The following is a 17,341-nucleotide window of genomic DNA, read 5'->3' as shown; positions in this document are numbered from 1 at the left end:
CCTTCTCCTACACAACGTTTAGACTGCTCTGAAAACTTTTGAGACTGAATTGAGGCGATTGGTTGGACGCAATAGAAAAGAAAAAGCGATACGCTTGTTTTATAACTGGGAAACGCAGCACTCAAATTTGTGTAAGGGAGCCTGCGGCAGAACTGAAGTCTAAAGCCAGGCAACCGAAGTCTTGGGCTCGTTCACTGGAGTAAAATTTCAAGTAACCTCTAGCTGTCGGACTCTTATTAATCAGCAAGCAACTGTGCCTTTACTCATGGTGCAGGACTGGTCCTATGAGCATAGGACTGACACAGTTAGGTGAGTCCTTGTTGCAATGAGGTGGTTTTGGTGGTTTTTTTTTTTTTTTTGGTAGTGCAGATGTCACCAGAGCAATTCAAGAGCTCTGGTGCTAGAGCCTTGTGCAGCATGCTTGCTGTCTTACTGTCCCAGCTCCATTAATTTGGTCCGTCTTTCTTGTTAGAGCTTAAGCGGTGTTATGTTGCTTTAGTGTATCTCTTGTTAACATGCACTTATATAGTCTGGCAGAATTATGTGCAATGCGACTGCACTAGATAACAATTCCTGAGATCTGGTGATGAAGATTTTCCATCCCCTGTCAGTGGTTTGCTCATTTGTATACGATATTCAGCCAAAGGATTTCAGGGATCTACAGATTCTCGGATTTTTTTTCCACCTCTTCTAATGTTAAAAGTAGGAATTTTTCTCTTTGGTTTTTTTCCTGTCTGGTATTTTGCACCCCCTGTTCTACCTTCTTGCTTTCAGGAAAGCAAATTTCAAAACCTTTTTCTGCTTGCCAGTTCAGAGAGACCAAACTGATTATTGTAAAATAGTAAACAATGGAGCTTGATTTGGAGGCTATGTAAATCAAAGCCTGAAATCCTGGCCCTGTTTTGAAGTCCATGGCAGAATTCCCACTGTTATTAGTGATTCTGCAAATGCTGCCAGTGTTGCTGCTACCAAGAGGCGTCCCGCTGCTGGTCGTGATGGTGCCTGCTCGTAACAGAGCGCAGCTGTGTGAGGTTGTCTGTGGAGAGAGGACCAGAGCCTGCAGCTGAAAAATCTGTGAGCAATTGAAAGCATTCCTGAAACTGGTGAAGTGTTTCTGAGTCTGCCTTTATCATTAAGTTATTTTGAAGGGGTTGGGTAGTTGAGGGGGGGCAGGGGTGATTTTTTTTGTGTTTGCATTTTAGTCTGATCTTGGATTTACCGAAGATGGATCTATTTTGGCAGGCAGTGGCCTGGCAGTGATGCATCTCACATGCTGTCTGGGTTTAAAAAAAAAGGGGGGGGCGGGGGGAATGGGAGAAAAGAAAGAAGAAAGAAAACTACACCAAAGTTTTGACTGGAAACTCTGCCATTCTGGACAAGAGTGACTGCTGAGAAGTTGAACTGTTCCACTTAGTGTGGATCAGCTGAATAGCAGCCAAAGCTTTTTTCTGCCCTTTTCAGTTATTCATATCACTCCCACCATAACAGCCTTGAGGAGCTGCATTTTTTGTCTGTGTAAACCTAGAAGACAGTGTGTCTATTGACCCTCTTGCTGTTTCTGGAATGTGTCTTAGAAAATTGTTCTCAGCAAAATATCCTTCATTCTTTTCTGTATTGAAGACCAAAATGGCAGAAAGTGTACTTGTTTTTTAAGAATTTCTCCTACACTTAATCACCAGTTGCCTTTCATATCGAACCAGATTTTGGGGGAGAAGGTGTATGCAAGTAACACTATACAAGAATTTATTTTTCGAATTCTCTAGGAGGCAGCATGTAATGCATGGCAGCTTACTAACATTTTCTCACACCTTCAGGATTGACAGTGCCCATCATAAAGATGGCCATATCCCCTTTCTCTGTTAAATTTTCCTTTTCTGACCACTGGTCAAAGGCCTAAAGTACCAGTATTGATTTCATATTTGTATATAAAACTTTACTAGTACTGCATGTTTGCAAGGACTACGGAGAACTATCCTAGTCTGTAATTCTTTTGTCTCATTCTGGTATGCAGCGATTACTTAAATTGCATCATATTGCTAAACTGCAGGATTTTTCAAGCAGGTGATAAGTAGGTTCAGCCTAAATATATCTCCCTCACATGGGTTACTTGAGAGTAAAAGGGTTGCAGCGTTAACTTTCTTCTAATTTCTTATTTTAAAGGGGAAAGAAATACTTCCCTAAATATTTCAGTCATGAAAGATTTTAGGGCATCAATGCTCCACCCTGGCATTTGTCACTTAGCTCAAACCTGCCATCTCTGAACTCCTGGTGGAGTCATTTAAACATCTGGAACTAACTTTTGATGCTGTTTGAAAGTCTGTTTTTTGCAACTCAGTGGTTAGGTAGAAAATCTGCAGGAAATGTGGTTAAAATAATCTTGAGAGTATAATGTTTGGTTTTTTTCCTGCTACCTTGTAGAAGAGACAGAAGCCATGGTGCATGTTGCCAGTTCATATGGCTATTGAGTTTAGTGTTGTTTTCACATAAGGTAAGTGCCATTGAGGCCTGATTTTTAAAAAATTTTTAAAAAGCGCTGAAGACAGCCACAGTTCTTCCGATTTCTAAAAATCAACACTTTGAAAGTTATTACTGCCCTGCAGTTAGCTACTGCCCTGCATTCTCCCCCCTCAACTAGCACAGCTGTCTAAAGGAAAGAAAAAAGATTGGTTTGATTACATTTAATGGCAATTCTCTATAGGTTCTGTGAGAGAAGAGGTCATACATAAGCCTAACCTACTGCTAGTGTGCTTTTAACTAGTTCAGTCTTTCAGAGCTACACTTCTTTTACCTAGAGTTTTCTTTCAGAGTTAGTTATAGAGAAGGCTCCTCTGGTGTGATTGTGTTTAAATCTGATTACCTTGGCAGTGGAAACCTGAATTTTACCTATGTGCTCATTGCAAGGTTAACGGTGCTGCAGATACTGGGCTGTCGTTCATTCTTGGGAGTGCTTTTCTTGATGAGACGTGCTTTGGCACGTGTGACCTTTTGGTTTTGTTGCTGCCATATTGAGTTCAGAGAAGAACTGCCTTAACAAAAACAGATTTTGGAGAGGAGGCAGTACGTATATACACTGTGCACATTTATTTGGGGACAAAAAGATGTTACAAAGGTACGTTCTAGGAGGGAATATGCAAAATCTTTTGCAAATGTGTGCAGAAGCACGCATTTGAAAGTAAACTGCTTTTCTGCTGCTCCCCACAAATCCCTCAAATGTATATACCCTTTTTTGCTTTTTCACGATGCTGAAAGGTGACCTCATTCTTTCTTCCTTTCAAGAGAGGAGGGGATTTTTTGTTGCATTATGAGTACCTAGCCTTGACATCTCTTACTACGGAGTAATCTGGCAGTCTGTAGAAGATCTGGATTGTGGTTTCATATGTGGTGCTGGAAACGTGAGCTCTTGCTCAGTCATCCCTGCCCAGTTAAAGGAGAGATTATGTTGACTGAAAACTGCATCACAGTATCATCCTCTTATATCTGAAGTCATGGTCTGGTTTTCCAGAGACCAATTATTGCAAAGCCTTTTCTCCTGAAAATACTGTTTGGAGCAAATATTTTAACACTAACTCTAAGAAGCCCCCAAAAATACCTCCTCTGAAGCTGTTTGCATGCACAAGTGAGCAGTAAAGAAAGTAAAAATTTATTTTCTGCAAAGCTCAACTATAAATTACTCCTGAAATAGCTCCTGTGACTCTGTGCAGCTCCAGGCCACTGCATCCATTACTCTGAATGTGAAACTTAATGTCATCAGCTCATTTTTATCATGCTGTGCTTCAGCAGAGTGCAGGAACCTACCTATAAAATACAATTCTGTTAATACTAGAAGCAATGGTGTTAGAGTAAGTGACATACTCAAATGAAGTAATAAAAAAATTCTAGACTTTTTTTATATTTTTATTTTAAGATCCAAATACCTCATTGGAAAAATATTTAAACTGTTTGAAGCTTGCCAAATGCATTAAATGGCCAGGAGAAACAAAGCATCACTGGGGCTCTCGTACAAAAATCTTGTTTTTGGAATGTACCCAATTTTACTTACTCATCTACTGCCTCCTCTTATTTGGGGCCAGTGAAGATGGTTTCGGAAACCAAGCGTCTACTCCTGTATACATTTAGCTCAGAGTTACTTTGCTCATATCCGACCAATGAGTTTGCTCATGAAAATGAACTCTGATGGCTTAATATTTGCTGGAGCTGCCTGGAAATGTGGAATAATGGATTTCTTGTTTTTCTGCTTCAACAATAGACTCGAGGGACAAATTCCTGAGTTGCATTATTAAAAAAAAAAAAAAAAAAGACAGCTGTATGAGTGGGACGGGGGCTGTTGTAGAAGTCAGCTCAAACAATGGGTTGCTCTTAGGTAGATGAAGAGAATGGGCCTCACAAATGGATATTGATCTGTAGCAGCTGGGACTTGAGGAAGGGGTTGGGAGACAAGCGTACATTACTCTTACAGCTGTCTGCCTTTCCATGGCTGACTTTGTTTTGCTGGTAAATTTGTGTTTGTAGTACAAGGCTATATTGTTTTCCACTCATATTTAATGTAGCTATATATGAGTGTGTGGATGATAAAGTTTAATAAGCTATATGGCACTTGGGCAGGAAAAATGATTGATATGGCTTCTTGGAATTTCACTGCAGCAGGTAAATTTTCTGAAGTTATGTATGCGTCCGTTACATGTGGAGTTAGTGGACAGTTAAAACTCCTGGGGAACAAGCAAAGTTGAAAGTCTGTATTTTTTTTTTCAATTGGATTTATTTATTTGGTTACAGTTGCAGTCTTTTCCATTTGATGCTACTGTTTCACATCTCCTATTATGCACTCAGTGCCCAGCATTTTCTCATTGTGCTTGAATTATTTTTGTAGAAGGAATGTGAAGGGGATCTAGGAAATTCCTACAACTGACTGCACTTGCAAAAGAAATAGCTGAATTGAGGTGAAATAAATTATTAGGTGAGATGTGCGAGCTGGACAAATGGGAGGGAAGCCTATTTCTTTGCAAATTGAGATTTGAAACCTTCTGGCAGAATTTGTTACCTTCCAGTTATGATTACTAAAATGTTCCGTGATTTGGTATTTCATGGATTTATTGTCAGGAAACTATTGTCTGCTTGGAACAGTTCAAAGAATAACCCTGTTCTGAACTGTTTTTAATGGGAGCCCACTTAGAATATGCTAAAATTAATTGTTAATTAATTGAAATACCCCAAAATCCTTTAGATAAAGCAGTCTTTATTTCTCCTTTCTTAAAGGGCTTATTCTCAAATTGGGGGAGTGATTGGAATATAGTACTTGCTGGACACTCACAGCACTGTTCCAGGGCTAGGTAGGCAGCGGAGGGCGAGGAGGTCCGTGAATGCCTGAAAAATGAGTGCATAGTTTAGATTTACAAACCAAATCCTGGGCTCACTCCGATCAGTGGCAAAGCTCTCACTGTAGCAAGTGTTTGGTCCACAGCCGTGGGGCAGGTGGGAGTGGGAAGGTGGAGCGGGGCTGCGTGGGAGCAGGGTGAGCGCAGAGCTCCGGCCGGTGAATGCCGAGTGGGGAGAGGGGAGCTTCAACAAGCAGATAGGGAGCGAAGGCAGATGGGTGTGGGGAGCTGGGTAGGAAGGGAAGAGAAGGAAGAGCTGCTGTATGAAGGCCAACAGCAAGGAAGGAAAAGGCGACTAAAATAAACAGATGGGGTAGACAGTAAGGGAATAATATTGGGCAGTGAAACAGATAACAGAAGGCTTTGGGAAGCAGAATTGTAAGGGGAGGAAGGGGAAAATATAAAAGGGTCACTCAAGGACAGATTGTTCTAGGGAAAGAAGTGAGGTTAATTGCCCAGTGCTCTGCTACACTGGGTAGCAAAGCAAATCATCTGTGTGGGTAAAAATAGGAAGGGAGTCGTGTCTCAGCTGCTACGCAGGCTCCCCTTTCCTTGTGCAATTCATGCCAGCGCTATTCAAGGAGGTGTAGATAAAGGGCTTTGCAGAGAGCACACTGGGAGCACGAGTTAAGATGTTTTGTCATGATTATGTTGGCGAAGGCACGTGAAATGAGACAAAACCGCGTTGGTTTTTTTTGTCGGTTCCCTTTCCCCAAAAATACCGCTAGCCAACAGGTAAGTAGTTCATTGGAGGAAAGCAGGTGCCATCCAACAGGGCATACGGTGGAGCAAGAAGAGTGTCCGCAAGCGTACAGAAAACATGCATGCCTGTTAAGTGGACTAGTAGAGGGGCAAACTTGTTTGGGTGTTTTATATGCAGTGTTGAACAGAAGTTGTTCATGGAATGCAAAATGGTTCATGGAAATAGCATGTTGTAAGACAAGAAAAGAACAGCAGCAGTGTTCACACTGCAGGCTTATGCTTGATGTAGATGAACCGTTTCACAAAATTGGAGTAAACCAAAAGCTGAAGTGTTCAGAGACCCATATGCTAATGTTCCTGTGCTGCCTGCTGGTAAGGCTAGTAAGCTGAGGAGTAACACAATGCAATTTCTTTCCATGTAGTATAAATTATAAATTTCTTCTGGCATTTCTTTAGGCAAGACAGCAAGCCCAGCTGCGACATCAAATGGCAGAAGACAGCAAAGCGGAATATTCTTCCACTCTACAGAAGTTCAACAGTGAGCAACATGATCATTACTACACACACATACCAAACATCTTCCAGGTAAGGGTCACTGGCACTGATCTAGAGTAGCTCATGATCTTGTGATAAGAACAGAGGGGCATTTGCCTCAATTCTATGACCCTGTCTTTTCCTTTTTGGTGATTTTTTTTTTTTGTCACTGTTAGCAAATCTTATATGCAGTCTGCCAGCACAAGAAAGAGATGGAGTGCTTGGTAGGATAAATTGTCCCTTTCTCTTAGACTAGATATCAAGTAATCAATAATATATGAGGAAGGTGACACTGAATTGTCATGACAGATTACGATAGTCTTTGGAACCCTCACAATCTTGCTCTGTTAGACTCTTGTGTCCATGCAGCTGGGGAATGAGAGCATTATTTGCATTGTTGGGCCAGGAGTCAGCTGGGCATCATTACATCTGCAAAGCCTCACAGCCCTTTATAACCTGTCTTCAAATCAGACTTCACAGATGTTTAAATTTAAACCACAATAATTCTGCAGTAGTGAATGTCAAAGGGTTTAAGCAAGCTTGCTGATTATGTCTTAGGGTGCCTAAAGAAAGACTGTAGAGAAAGAACAAAAAAGCCATCAGATTTATACTGACTGAAGATCTGAGTTTGTGCTTGACTGAACAAAGAGAGATTAATGTAGTAGAAGAGAAGTTCTAAATGACTGTTCCATTGTAATGGGTTATAAGCCTCAGAAGTGGAAAATGCAATCTCTTTAAGGGAGAAAATGTCACATGCTTATCCTCTGATGAGAAATAACTGATATTTGAGCCAGCAAATAGGCATTTTCTTATCTGTAGCTGGAAATTCTTAGTTAAATGGACACCTCCTCTTTTGCTTCATGGTATTTCAGACCAATGTCTTGAGATAAATTATCCCTGGCATCAGATATAAAATTCTTGCAATATATTTGTATTTACCAGATCTAGTGCGAAGTGCTCCGATTCATAGGTGAGCATGCTTAAAAGTACTGCAGAAGTGTCCTTTTCACTACCAGTGCACCAGTAAGCTCTAGTGCTTTCTTTTAGATGTTGAAATAACAAGTTGTTTTGTAAATGATTTATGTTGCTTGTGGATCAGTCAAGGCAAAGGGGATTTTTAAGTTGGCAATGCTCTATAAGATTTCTGCAGTCAAATGTGAAACAGTCAGTTCTTGTTCATGCCCTTCCGTATCCCGTTGTAATCTGTCATAATAGCGTTATGCCACATCCAGTTTCCCTCTGTTCTAAACGAGAGGTCCATGGAATAGATGCTGGAGATCGTGACATGGAATCCACTGAACAACAGGGAGCATATATTGAGAAGCCCTGGTTGTGAACAAAGCATGACGTATAGGACTGCCTGTAAACCAAAAATTACCTCCTAGGGAAAAGAGGAAGGGGGGACATCAAGGTTTTTGTTTGCTTGGATTCTGCAGCGTAATGAAAATAAGATCTTCTAGAACATGTGCCGAAAATGAAAGAAGTTATTGTTGCAGAAATTCTGACAAAACCCTTAGGAGCCATCCTTACAAATGTCTAAAGCTGAGGTTTTGAAAACTCAACATTTTTTAACATAAACAGTTAATTGAAAAATTCCCAGTAATAGTAACAGAGATTACTTTTAGAATGGCATTTTGATGTTTGAGGGAACAATATCACTTGGTGCCTTCATGAGAACAGCTGTCCTAGTTTGTCAGTTCTTAAAAATATATTTAAACCATACATTTTAAAGCAGATGACGTATGCTGGGGAGAAAAATTGGTTGAAACTGTGAAGTTAATCTTGATATTTGATCTGAATGAAATTTAATGTCTTAGAAAATACAAGAGATGGAGGAAAGAAGAATCGTGAGGATAGGTGAATCCATGAAGACTTTCGCAGAGGTCGACCGCCAGGTGATCCCTATCATTGGAAAGTGTCTGGATGAAATAACAAAGGCTGCAGAATCAATTGATCACAAGAACGTAAGTGTTGCATTGTTTGGATTGTTGATTGTCATCTTTAGGATCGATCGCTTATATATGGAGACTTAAATGGTGGGTCCAGGCTGCAGCATGAGAGCTTTATAGTCACAGAACTAAAACAAAGAATACGTTCTTGTCCCACGCTACTTTGTCTGAGGCAGGATGTGCTCAGATTATTTCCCAAATCTACTTAACACCCAGAAATGCCTCTACTGCTGCACTTGTTATTTTTCTCCCCCACCCCCCCTTAGGAATATTCTCTCCTTTCTCTAGGGTAATTACTTTTTGAAATACTGTAATTGAAAAATAGGGTTCTGTGTAGAATAAGGAAGATTGTGGACATAATTCCAGATACGTAATAATCACCAATTCTTACTCAGATGGGTTCTATGTCTAATAATGAGAAAACTGAATGTTCCAGAAATGTCTTCATTCCAGTTAGTTTTATAATAATGGAAGTATTTAAAGTATTTGCTACATAAATTATTGCAAACAACTCTGGCAAAATTTCTACTTTACTGTAAAAATCTTTCTTTGCAGATTTGAGGTTTGCTAGCAATCTGTAAATGAGCTCTCACAAATCTTGATTTCTGAACATCATTGTAGGAGTAAAAAGAAGCCTTCCTGATAAAAAGGCTGATAAAAGAGTTCGGTTGAGCTTCCTGATGTACAGTTAGCACAAGGGCAAATGTGTTTTCTATTTCATTTTCAGAATGATCTGCTCCCTTCGTAAATGGAGGCTCTGCTTGCTCTTTCAGCCCTTCTCATGGATCACATTAGTGCTTCAAATACAAACAGCATGTGTCTTGCTGGCTGTTCGAATTTCCCATAACGTCTTTTTCACTGGAATCTCTTCTGAGCTATTCAAGTGCCCAGAGCCTGGAGACTGCCATTAATTGGCAGCATAAGCCTGAGGCTGAAGTTCTGAAATGAATCCACTACTTTCTGCTTGGCAATTGCTCTCACGGAGAGCAGCATAGGAAACCAAGAAATCTGAAATTATTCTTTCAGGCTGGGAGAAGGGGGAGTTGAGGCACAGATTCCCATGTTAGAACAACGTACCCTTCTTGAGGTACAGCTTTTGGTGCTGCATGGTGAAATCATGTGGGGAGATTGATGTCTAAGCCTATACTCTGCTTGAATCTTCAAGTGAGGTCCTAGCAAAACACACACAAGGCTTAAGCTAGGTGTTTGACTGTGAATTTTATATTCGAGTTACTCTCTTGCACACGGATAAATCAGATTGATGGCTCGTGTGCACAAGTATGACATTAGAAAATGGTGGCCTTAAGCATTGATAACTAAGGGATCTCCCGTAAACACCATGCTAACAAAAATGTATTTAACCAAATTTGTTCTATCTGAACAATTGCAAAGGGTTTAGCGTGTTCTATCTGGAAAACAGTTATGTCCATAAAGGGTTCTTTTTTATTCTTAAATATAATCAAGGATTTTCTTCATCTCTGGAACAGTAGTTTCTAACTTTCTTGATTCTGATAAAAGTGATATGCTTGTTCCTGCCCTTCTGCAGGATGTACTTTATAAGGGTGGCTATAGGTGAGCATAGTAGCAATGGAAAAGCTGTGTCTTCTCTATTTCCCGATCATGTACTACTTTTGCCACTAATGCAGAGCGTTACAGCAGACCTTTCCCATCTGACCTCTTAATGTTCTAAGAAGCAAGTTTGGAGTCTCTTAGGCTACCATTAGGAGAGTTTCTCCTTTTCCTCAAAAGATTCAAATTGAAGGTTGTCTCCTTTTCTCCTTTTCCAAGCTTGAAAAACCTTGGATAGGAAAGTCGACTAGATCTGAGCTGTAGTCAACTTCGAAAATGAGGTCAGATTCCAGGAAAATTGAATGCAAGGACAGCTGGTGATAATATAACTAGTACAATGGTGAGCAAAACCAAGAGCCTGCTGAGCAGGAAAACCTTTGTGTGAAACTCTGGGCCCACACAGACATGTGTGTCCCAGCTGGAAGGAGATCTCCGGGATCTGGTAGTCATAAACAAATATACAGTATGGCCAAGCTTGAAATGTATGAGGTCAGGTACCATGACATTGACAGAAGGCAGTGATGCATTTGGAGTTCTTATTTAGCTCTTGATATTCTTTGGTTTTATTTTCACTTTTCTACCCAGCTATCACATACAGAGTTACCGAAGGAAGGGGAGAGGGTAAATGAAAGCTGTGCTTTTTGTACAGTAAGTTCAATTCAGAAACCAGAGTTTTAAATGGAACAACCACAACTGGCATAGAAGATGTATTGGTCAGAAAGGAAAAAAAAAAAAAAAGGAAAGAAAATACAGAGAAAGCACCAATTCTTAGTAATTTACCCTGAGTACCAAACTGTGTGTCAGCTCTAGGTGAAAGGATGTAAGAACCTGCAAGTTCTGCAGCTTTTTTTTTGCTGTCAGTAAAACATTACCAGCTGATGGTAAAGAATTACTGTTTATAAAGGAAAACCAAAATAAAAGCAGCAGAACTTTGCACTTCATGTAGGTTTCTTGGCGCTTTTTGATAATAAATTTTCAGCTTTGGGTAAGTTTATTACAAACATTGTTCGATGAAGGGGCAGTTCCTATGGCATCTATGAACCAGCATGATTTCTAGCTTCCAAATTGGGTGGTACAATAGGAAGGGAGGATGTAGTTCCATAGTGACTTCGAAACTGTGACTTCGAAGCTAACAACAGGCTTCCTTTCCATGGCCAGCTCCCTGTTCCCTCCCTCTGGGGGTGTAAGCAGGATTATGGAAGACTACTTTTCTTCCAGGGCCCCTGTTTCATTGGATAGTGTTAAGAACCAGAATGACACATGGGACAGACTTAACACTTTCTATATTCTCTTCAGCTTAAATATTAAAAAGTTCTGCCTCGTGCCCACTTGCAAAATGGCCAGTCTTTCAGGCTTAGTTACTAAATTTGTAACTGTGTAAATAGGATTGCTTTATGCCCTCACTGAAGTGTATAGAATTCCCACTAATGGCAGTAGAAACTGTCTGGATTTAGCTGGAAATACTGGTTAGCCCTGTGTTTCTCCTGCAATTATAAATATGCTTCTTTTTATGTCCTCTTGCTAACAATGTGGACAACACAGAGGTCATGGTGCAAGGGTAAGATGTAGTGATTGCTAGGTGAACCTATGCAGAACTTGCTTCTGAAGGCTCTAGCAGCAGATAAAATTAATTTGTTATGGACTTTGGAGTTCCTGTTATGACATTATCTCTGTGATATATGGAGCATGCTGGTTATTTTTAGCTCCATTGTAGTGGAAGGATGTTTTGACTAAATGGAAGGAACACTGTAAAATTAAGAGGAAAAAATGAAAAGCTCCATGCATAGGATAAAATACGAATAGAGTATTTAATGTAACCTTGTGTATGTTTATAGTTTCTTCTCTCTTCCTTCTTCATCTTGCTTTTATGACTATTATTAAAAATCTCTTCAAATGTTTAGATCTCAGGAAGTTTTAATGTCAAACTAGGATGAGATCATGGAAAGTGTTGTTCTCCTAAAAGTTGTGTAGGAATTTCATAGTGCACCTGATAGGTTGAGGATCTTAAACCTTAATTTTCTCCACAATCCCATGAAGACTTTTGCAAAGCTTTTCCTATATCATGCTTTGCTCAATTGAGCCTGGCCTCTGGATATTTTTATATCCCACTAGATTTCTCATGAATAGTGTTTTACCTATGGACATAAGCAGAACCTGTGAAATGCCTTCAAAGCAACAAGTTCATCTTTTTTATCTGAGCAGGATGGCAATGCTCTTCTCTAGAGACTAATAAGATATTTGTGTGCTGTGGCACAGTTTCTCTAATGATCTTAGAAGAAAACTGTTAGAACAGTATAACATAAAAAGCTCTCTTCCCAAGAAGTCAAGTAGATAAGTGTGTTAAAATAAATTTTTTCTCAGTCCATTAGATTTAAATGCATTTGGCAAGCTCAAGTCTGCATTTGAGCTTATGTGTAATTAATTGTGTTTGTAGACCTGAGTAGGAAAAATTCTATATATTGTTCTTGCTTTGATTTATTTTTTTCTTTTCTCTCTCTCTCAAGAAAAAAAAAAAAAAAGAGCAAAACCATTGTACAGAGTATACAGCCAGTGTGTGGCTGACTTGCATCTAGCACTCCTAGTAGTGCCAAAAGGGAATGTGGCTTTAATGACAGCGCGTGGAGTTCCCAGCCACTGCCTGCACCAAGGTGTCGGGCTACTTGCATGACCTTGGACTGCTCAGTTGTTGGGTAAAGCTCACAAGATAAACTCCTGCTACTTACTGTAGCTGAGTTCACAAGCACCAACTTGTCAACTTGTGGCAGTGTGATCACTTGAGCTCCTTTATATAGGAGTATTTATTGGGATTTTCCGCTAGTTTGCTTACAGCTGCATGCCCAGCAATTCTATACCTTAAATCTTTGTTATGAGTCACTTAAGTTATCTGTTCAGTTACTGAAGTATGATTGCTTTTCTAGTCAGTAAAGTTAATAGTAATGAGTTTTTAGTTATTTTCACCAGTAGACATGAAAAAGCCTTTAAAAGATGTTTGTATCAGAATTTCGATTTTTGTGTTGGAAATGAAACAGAGGGAATGAAAACATTGCTAGGTTGTGGTCAGACTCAGGGGTTGTGCAGCTCAGTGGAAGGTTGGAGAGAGGAGACCTGAGTTTACTCTTCCTAAGCATCATCTTTAGTTAACTATGATGACCTATGCTTTAATGATAGTTCTGTATTTTTTTATTTTCCTAAATAGACCATAGTCCTCTGCTTTTTATCTGTTGGTATTTTGAGTAATGACTGGTCTCAGTGATGCCTTTGCAAAATGGGCTAGAGTTTCATAACAGGAATAATGGATTATTTGAGACTAAAGCTCACCTGCTTTATTTCCATAGTTTGCTTGTTTATTTAGAGATCTGTTATGAAACTGAGATTGTAGCTATTTATGTCCCCAGTTGTAATACGCTCTGACTGACATAGGCTGGAAACTTGTTCTGTGAGGGGTGGTTGTTGTGTTCGTAACTGCATTTATCAGTTTAATATCTGGGAGTATTAAATTTTACACAGCAGATGCCTTGTTTTGGTAGGATACTATGCTGTGCCTAGGTGGTTTTTTTTTGAAGCACATCATGGTAGTGAAAACAGGTCCAAGAAAAGTGCCCTGATCTTGGAGCAGAGGGTGGAGAGACTTGTATTGATCCTGGGCTCTGGAAGGGTGTTCGTTTCTGGGAATGAGACTGATCCCGGTAAAAGTTGGTTCCCACACAGGCGAACTTTCTTGTCCTTGTACTGGTTTTTTTATGCCACCAATTTGATGACAGCCCTTGTCAGAGATGTTTATACTTGTACTGCATCCATCCCATTTCAGGATTCACAGCTGGTAATAGAAGCCTTTAAATCAGGGTTCGAGCCTCCGGGAGATATCGACTTTGAGGACTTCACGCAGCCAATGAAGCGGACTGTCTCGGAATCCAGCCTTTCCAACTCCAGAGGGGATGGGAAGTCTGAGCCAAAGTTTGGTGGCAAATCCAAGGGCAAGTTATGGCCATTCATCAAGAAAAATAAGGTACTGACTTGCAAACTTGAGCTTGGTGCTAGTATGTGTATAGTCAATAATCTCTGTCTTGTCTAGTAATCCTGGCAATTACAATTTTTTAAAGAGAATTTTAGACTCAGAAAGTTAATAACTGATGTCTTAATATGGTGTTTTGTTGTAGTCTTTGGTTACTTAAGTTTCTTTATATTTTAAAATTTTTTTTCTTGTATAATTTCTTTAATTGTGTTGCAGTTTTTATATTTGTTTAACTTCAGTTGTCACGTCTCTGCCATGGTCCATTTCTGTTCCTAACTCAGAGAAGGAATTGTATAGCACTTCCCTAGTGCCATGTGTGCTAACTAACATTGTTACTTTTGGGAAGCTTTCATGTGGCCTTACTGTTTTGACACTTCTAAAACTCTCCTTGGCCTTTCATTTGCGTTATCTTTTCAGTCTGTGCACTGGGTTCAGCAGTTGGGTGGCTGGGAGCAAGGCATTGCTGCGATTCATTCTTCTTAAGCACAACTAATGGAGCATAACTAACTGAGCAGTTGACTTTTTTAAAAGACCGTATTAACTTACATATCCATTAAACCTTTTTCATTTCACTGTCATATTTTACACCATAATGCATGGCAGCATTTATCTGGGGTTACCAGAATGTGTCAGGGTGACTGGACTAAATCGGTTTTCAGTAACACTGATGGAAGCCCAGAGTAGCTTCGTTGTTTTGATCTCACCCTTGCTCTGACCCATACCAAACCACTTCTACTAATTACAGAGTTAAAAAATGTACCTGTTCAAAATGGATCATTCCTGTTGTGCTGGTGTATGAGAGAACACGGCTGTCTGGTGCTTACATCAGTGTAGCCAGAAAAAAAACCCCCAGGACTAACTCCTGAGCAAATTCGTAGAATAATTTGTAAAAGTGAAGTGTGATGCACATGACTGAGGTATGATTTGAAAGCAGGAAGGAATGTGGTTTGTTGTTTTCCAGATAATAGAAACGCTACTGGGCACTAAGGTACCTTCCTTATCTGATCCATTTAAATTCAGGTATTTGAAAGCTCTATCCATATGCATTATTCTGAGCTGTCCACAGAGTGAGAACAGGGCAATTTATGGGGATAGCGCTGCATGGAAGAGTCTGCATGAGCCTCCTGTCAAAATACTTTGTGTTACTCTGTCGTTGCATCACTTACTAAAACTTCCATTTATCACATTCTTCATTTAACACAACTCTTAAATACGGCTCTCCCCCCTCTTTTGAACCATGGCCTTTAATATTTAATTATTTAATTGTTTTTTTCTCTGGATTTCAAATATTGGTTTTGATGCTTATTTTCGTTTTGTTTTATCTTTTTATTTTGGTTTTTATTCTGTCACTTCTCCATCTCTTATACGTAGCTTATGTCCCTTTTAACATCCCCCCATCAGCCCCCTCCTCCTCCCCCTGCCTCTGCCTCACCCTCTGCTGTTCCCAACGGCCCCCAGTCTCCCAAGCAGCAAAAGGAACCCCTCTCCCATCGCTTCAACGAGTTCATGACCTCCAAACCCAAAATCCACTGCTTCAGGAGCCTAAAGCGCGGGGTAAGTTCTGCTCTGGATACCTCTCTCTCTCTTTCTCTTTTCTTTCTTTCTTGCGCTTTTATTGCACGTTCTGTTATGTAAAAACTTGTTTTGTTTTGTGAATGAATCCATTGTGTTTTATCATAACATGCAGACAAATCCAAGGAATCCCAACCTATAAAGCCATTTGTAGTCAAAAACCCCACAATGAAACCACAAAAAGTACAGTTGCTGATGGAAATAACCTATTCAGTTTTTTGGGGGAGGAGGGATTGTCCGAAGTATGGAAGGAAGAGCTGAACATTAAGTAATACTCCTGTAGAAGTGAAAGTCGTTAATTTAGGAGCCCTGCCTATGTCTGTGGCAGAGTAGGTTTGGAGGAGCACTGTTCAGAGCTTTACTCTGCTCCTGATGCTGCATGTTGTCTACCTTAATATGAAAAGTTTTCCTCTGTGCAGGGTGGATTCAGCTCAATATCTGTGTCAGAAAGAGGAGAGTAAATTAGGAGGGATTCTAGAAGATAGTTCTTCTGACCTCAGTTGATGCAAGTTCAGGCATTTCTCTGAAAAGATCTGACACGTCTTGCTGTAGGAGTGGGAAGATGACTTCCCTGTGTTTTAGGGCCAAGTACGCCTCTGTGCCCGACTTCTGTTCCAGAGACTCGGCCTCAGCTAGTGCTTCAAGTGCTGCAGTGTTAGCTTGCTTAGTAAGTCTGAGTCTTAAGATAAAAAAACAGGTGAGATGTGGAACATGGACTGATTCTAGGTGGTAATAAAGTTGTTTATATGGTACATGTGTGCTTTAAACCAGGGCTGCCATGTTGGTGGAGACTGGGGGGGGACACTGAATTTAATGTTTCCTGCAGCTACCTAGATGTATTGATCACAGTTGGCTCTATATATTTGGGACTGACACTTCTCAAGGACCTTGACCGCATCCTGTAGCATGAAGTTTCAATAAGATAAGAAGGTTTGATTTGATTCCTGTAGAGACCCTAAGAAATCCTGTTTCCCAACAAGTTTGTATATTGTGTCTGCATTTGGGCCTCCTTGAGCAGATGATGTGGGTTAAACACCTTTTAAAGTGTCCATAGAAGAATTTAAAATCCTGCTGTGCTCTTTAATTTTTTTTCTAATTAGTTTTAAATGTTTTTTCCACAGTTTTTATTCTTGACACTTTAAATGCCAATGAAATCTCTTTGGAAAAATACTGAGTTGAAAAACTATTTGTAACAGCCACTAATAGCTGCCATTCTTGCAAACTGTGGAGGAAAGGCATTAACTAAGAGTTTGATAAACATTATGTGATGAACCATTGCAAAGCTAGGAAAAAAATTTCAAGGTCCATGTTTGACTTGTCCTTGCAGCCTTCCCTACATACATTAGCGTGCAGAACTGTAGGCCAGCACGTCTTTTTCTGGGCATTTCCCATTAAGTCAACAGATTTTGTTGGTTTCTGAACTGACTTCTACTTCCCAGTGCTATGATGCACGCAGTTTAAAATTATATTCTATTTGCAAAAGCTTTATCAGTCTAGCATGCGAGTTCCAAAACATAGATGAGATGTTTTGGGGGGATTAGGGTTTGGGTTTTTCCCCTGCCAGCAGCTGAAGTGCAGTGTGTTAGGTGCTGGTTTATGCATTGTACAGTGCAGAGAAGCTGAAAGCCTCC

General features: G+C 40.0%; 1 protein-coding gene across 21 annotated transcripts in view; it reads left to right on the top strand.

Annotated features, from left to right (window-relative positions):
- Window positions 1-17,341, top strand: part of FNBP1 (formin binding protein 1) — a 109,051-nt gene that overhangs the window by 66,448 nt on the left and 25,262 nt on the right. For 7 of the 21 annotated variants that reach the window (XM_075519321.1, XM_075519316.1, XM_075519318.1 and 4 more), the window contains 4 exons: window positions 6,531-6,659; window positions 8,426-8,572; window positions 13,935-14,132; window positions 15,510-15,692. In XM_075519321.1, coding sequence (XP_075375436.1) covers window positions 6,531-6,659; window positions 8,426-8,572; window positions 13,935-14,132; window positions 15,510-15,692 — 657 coding nt within the window. Of the gene's footprint in view, window positions 1-6,530; window positions 6,660-8,425; window positions 8,573-13,934; window positions 14,133-15,099; window positions 15,127-15,509; window positions 15,693-17,341 lie in introns of all 21 variants that reach the window. The other 14 variants (XM_075519329.1, XM_075519330.1, XM_075519331.1 and 11 more) reach the window with 4 other exon arrangements.

Source organism: Mycteria americana, chromosome 17 (genome assembly GCF_035582795.1).
Source record: "Mycteria americana isolate JAX WOST 10 ecotype Jacksonville Zoo and Gardens chromosome 17, USCA_MyAme_1.0, whole genome shotgun sequence".
NCBI lineage: Eukaryota > Metazoa > Chordata > Aves > Ciconiiformes > Ciconiidae > Mycteria > Mycteria americana.
The sequence above is the reverse complement of the archived record's forward strand: the minus strand, read 5'-3'. Positions and strand labels throughout refer to the sequence as shown.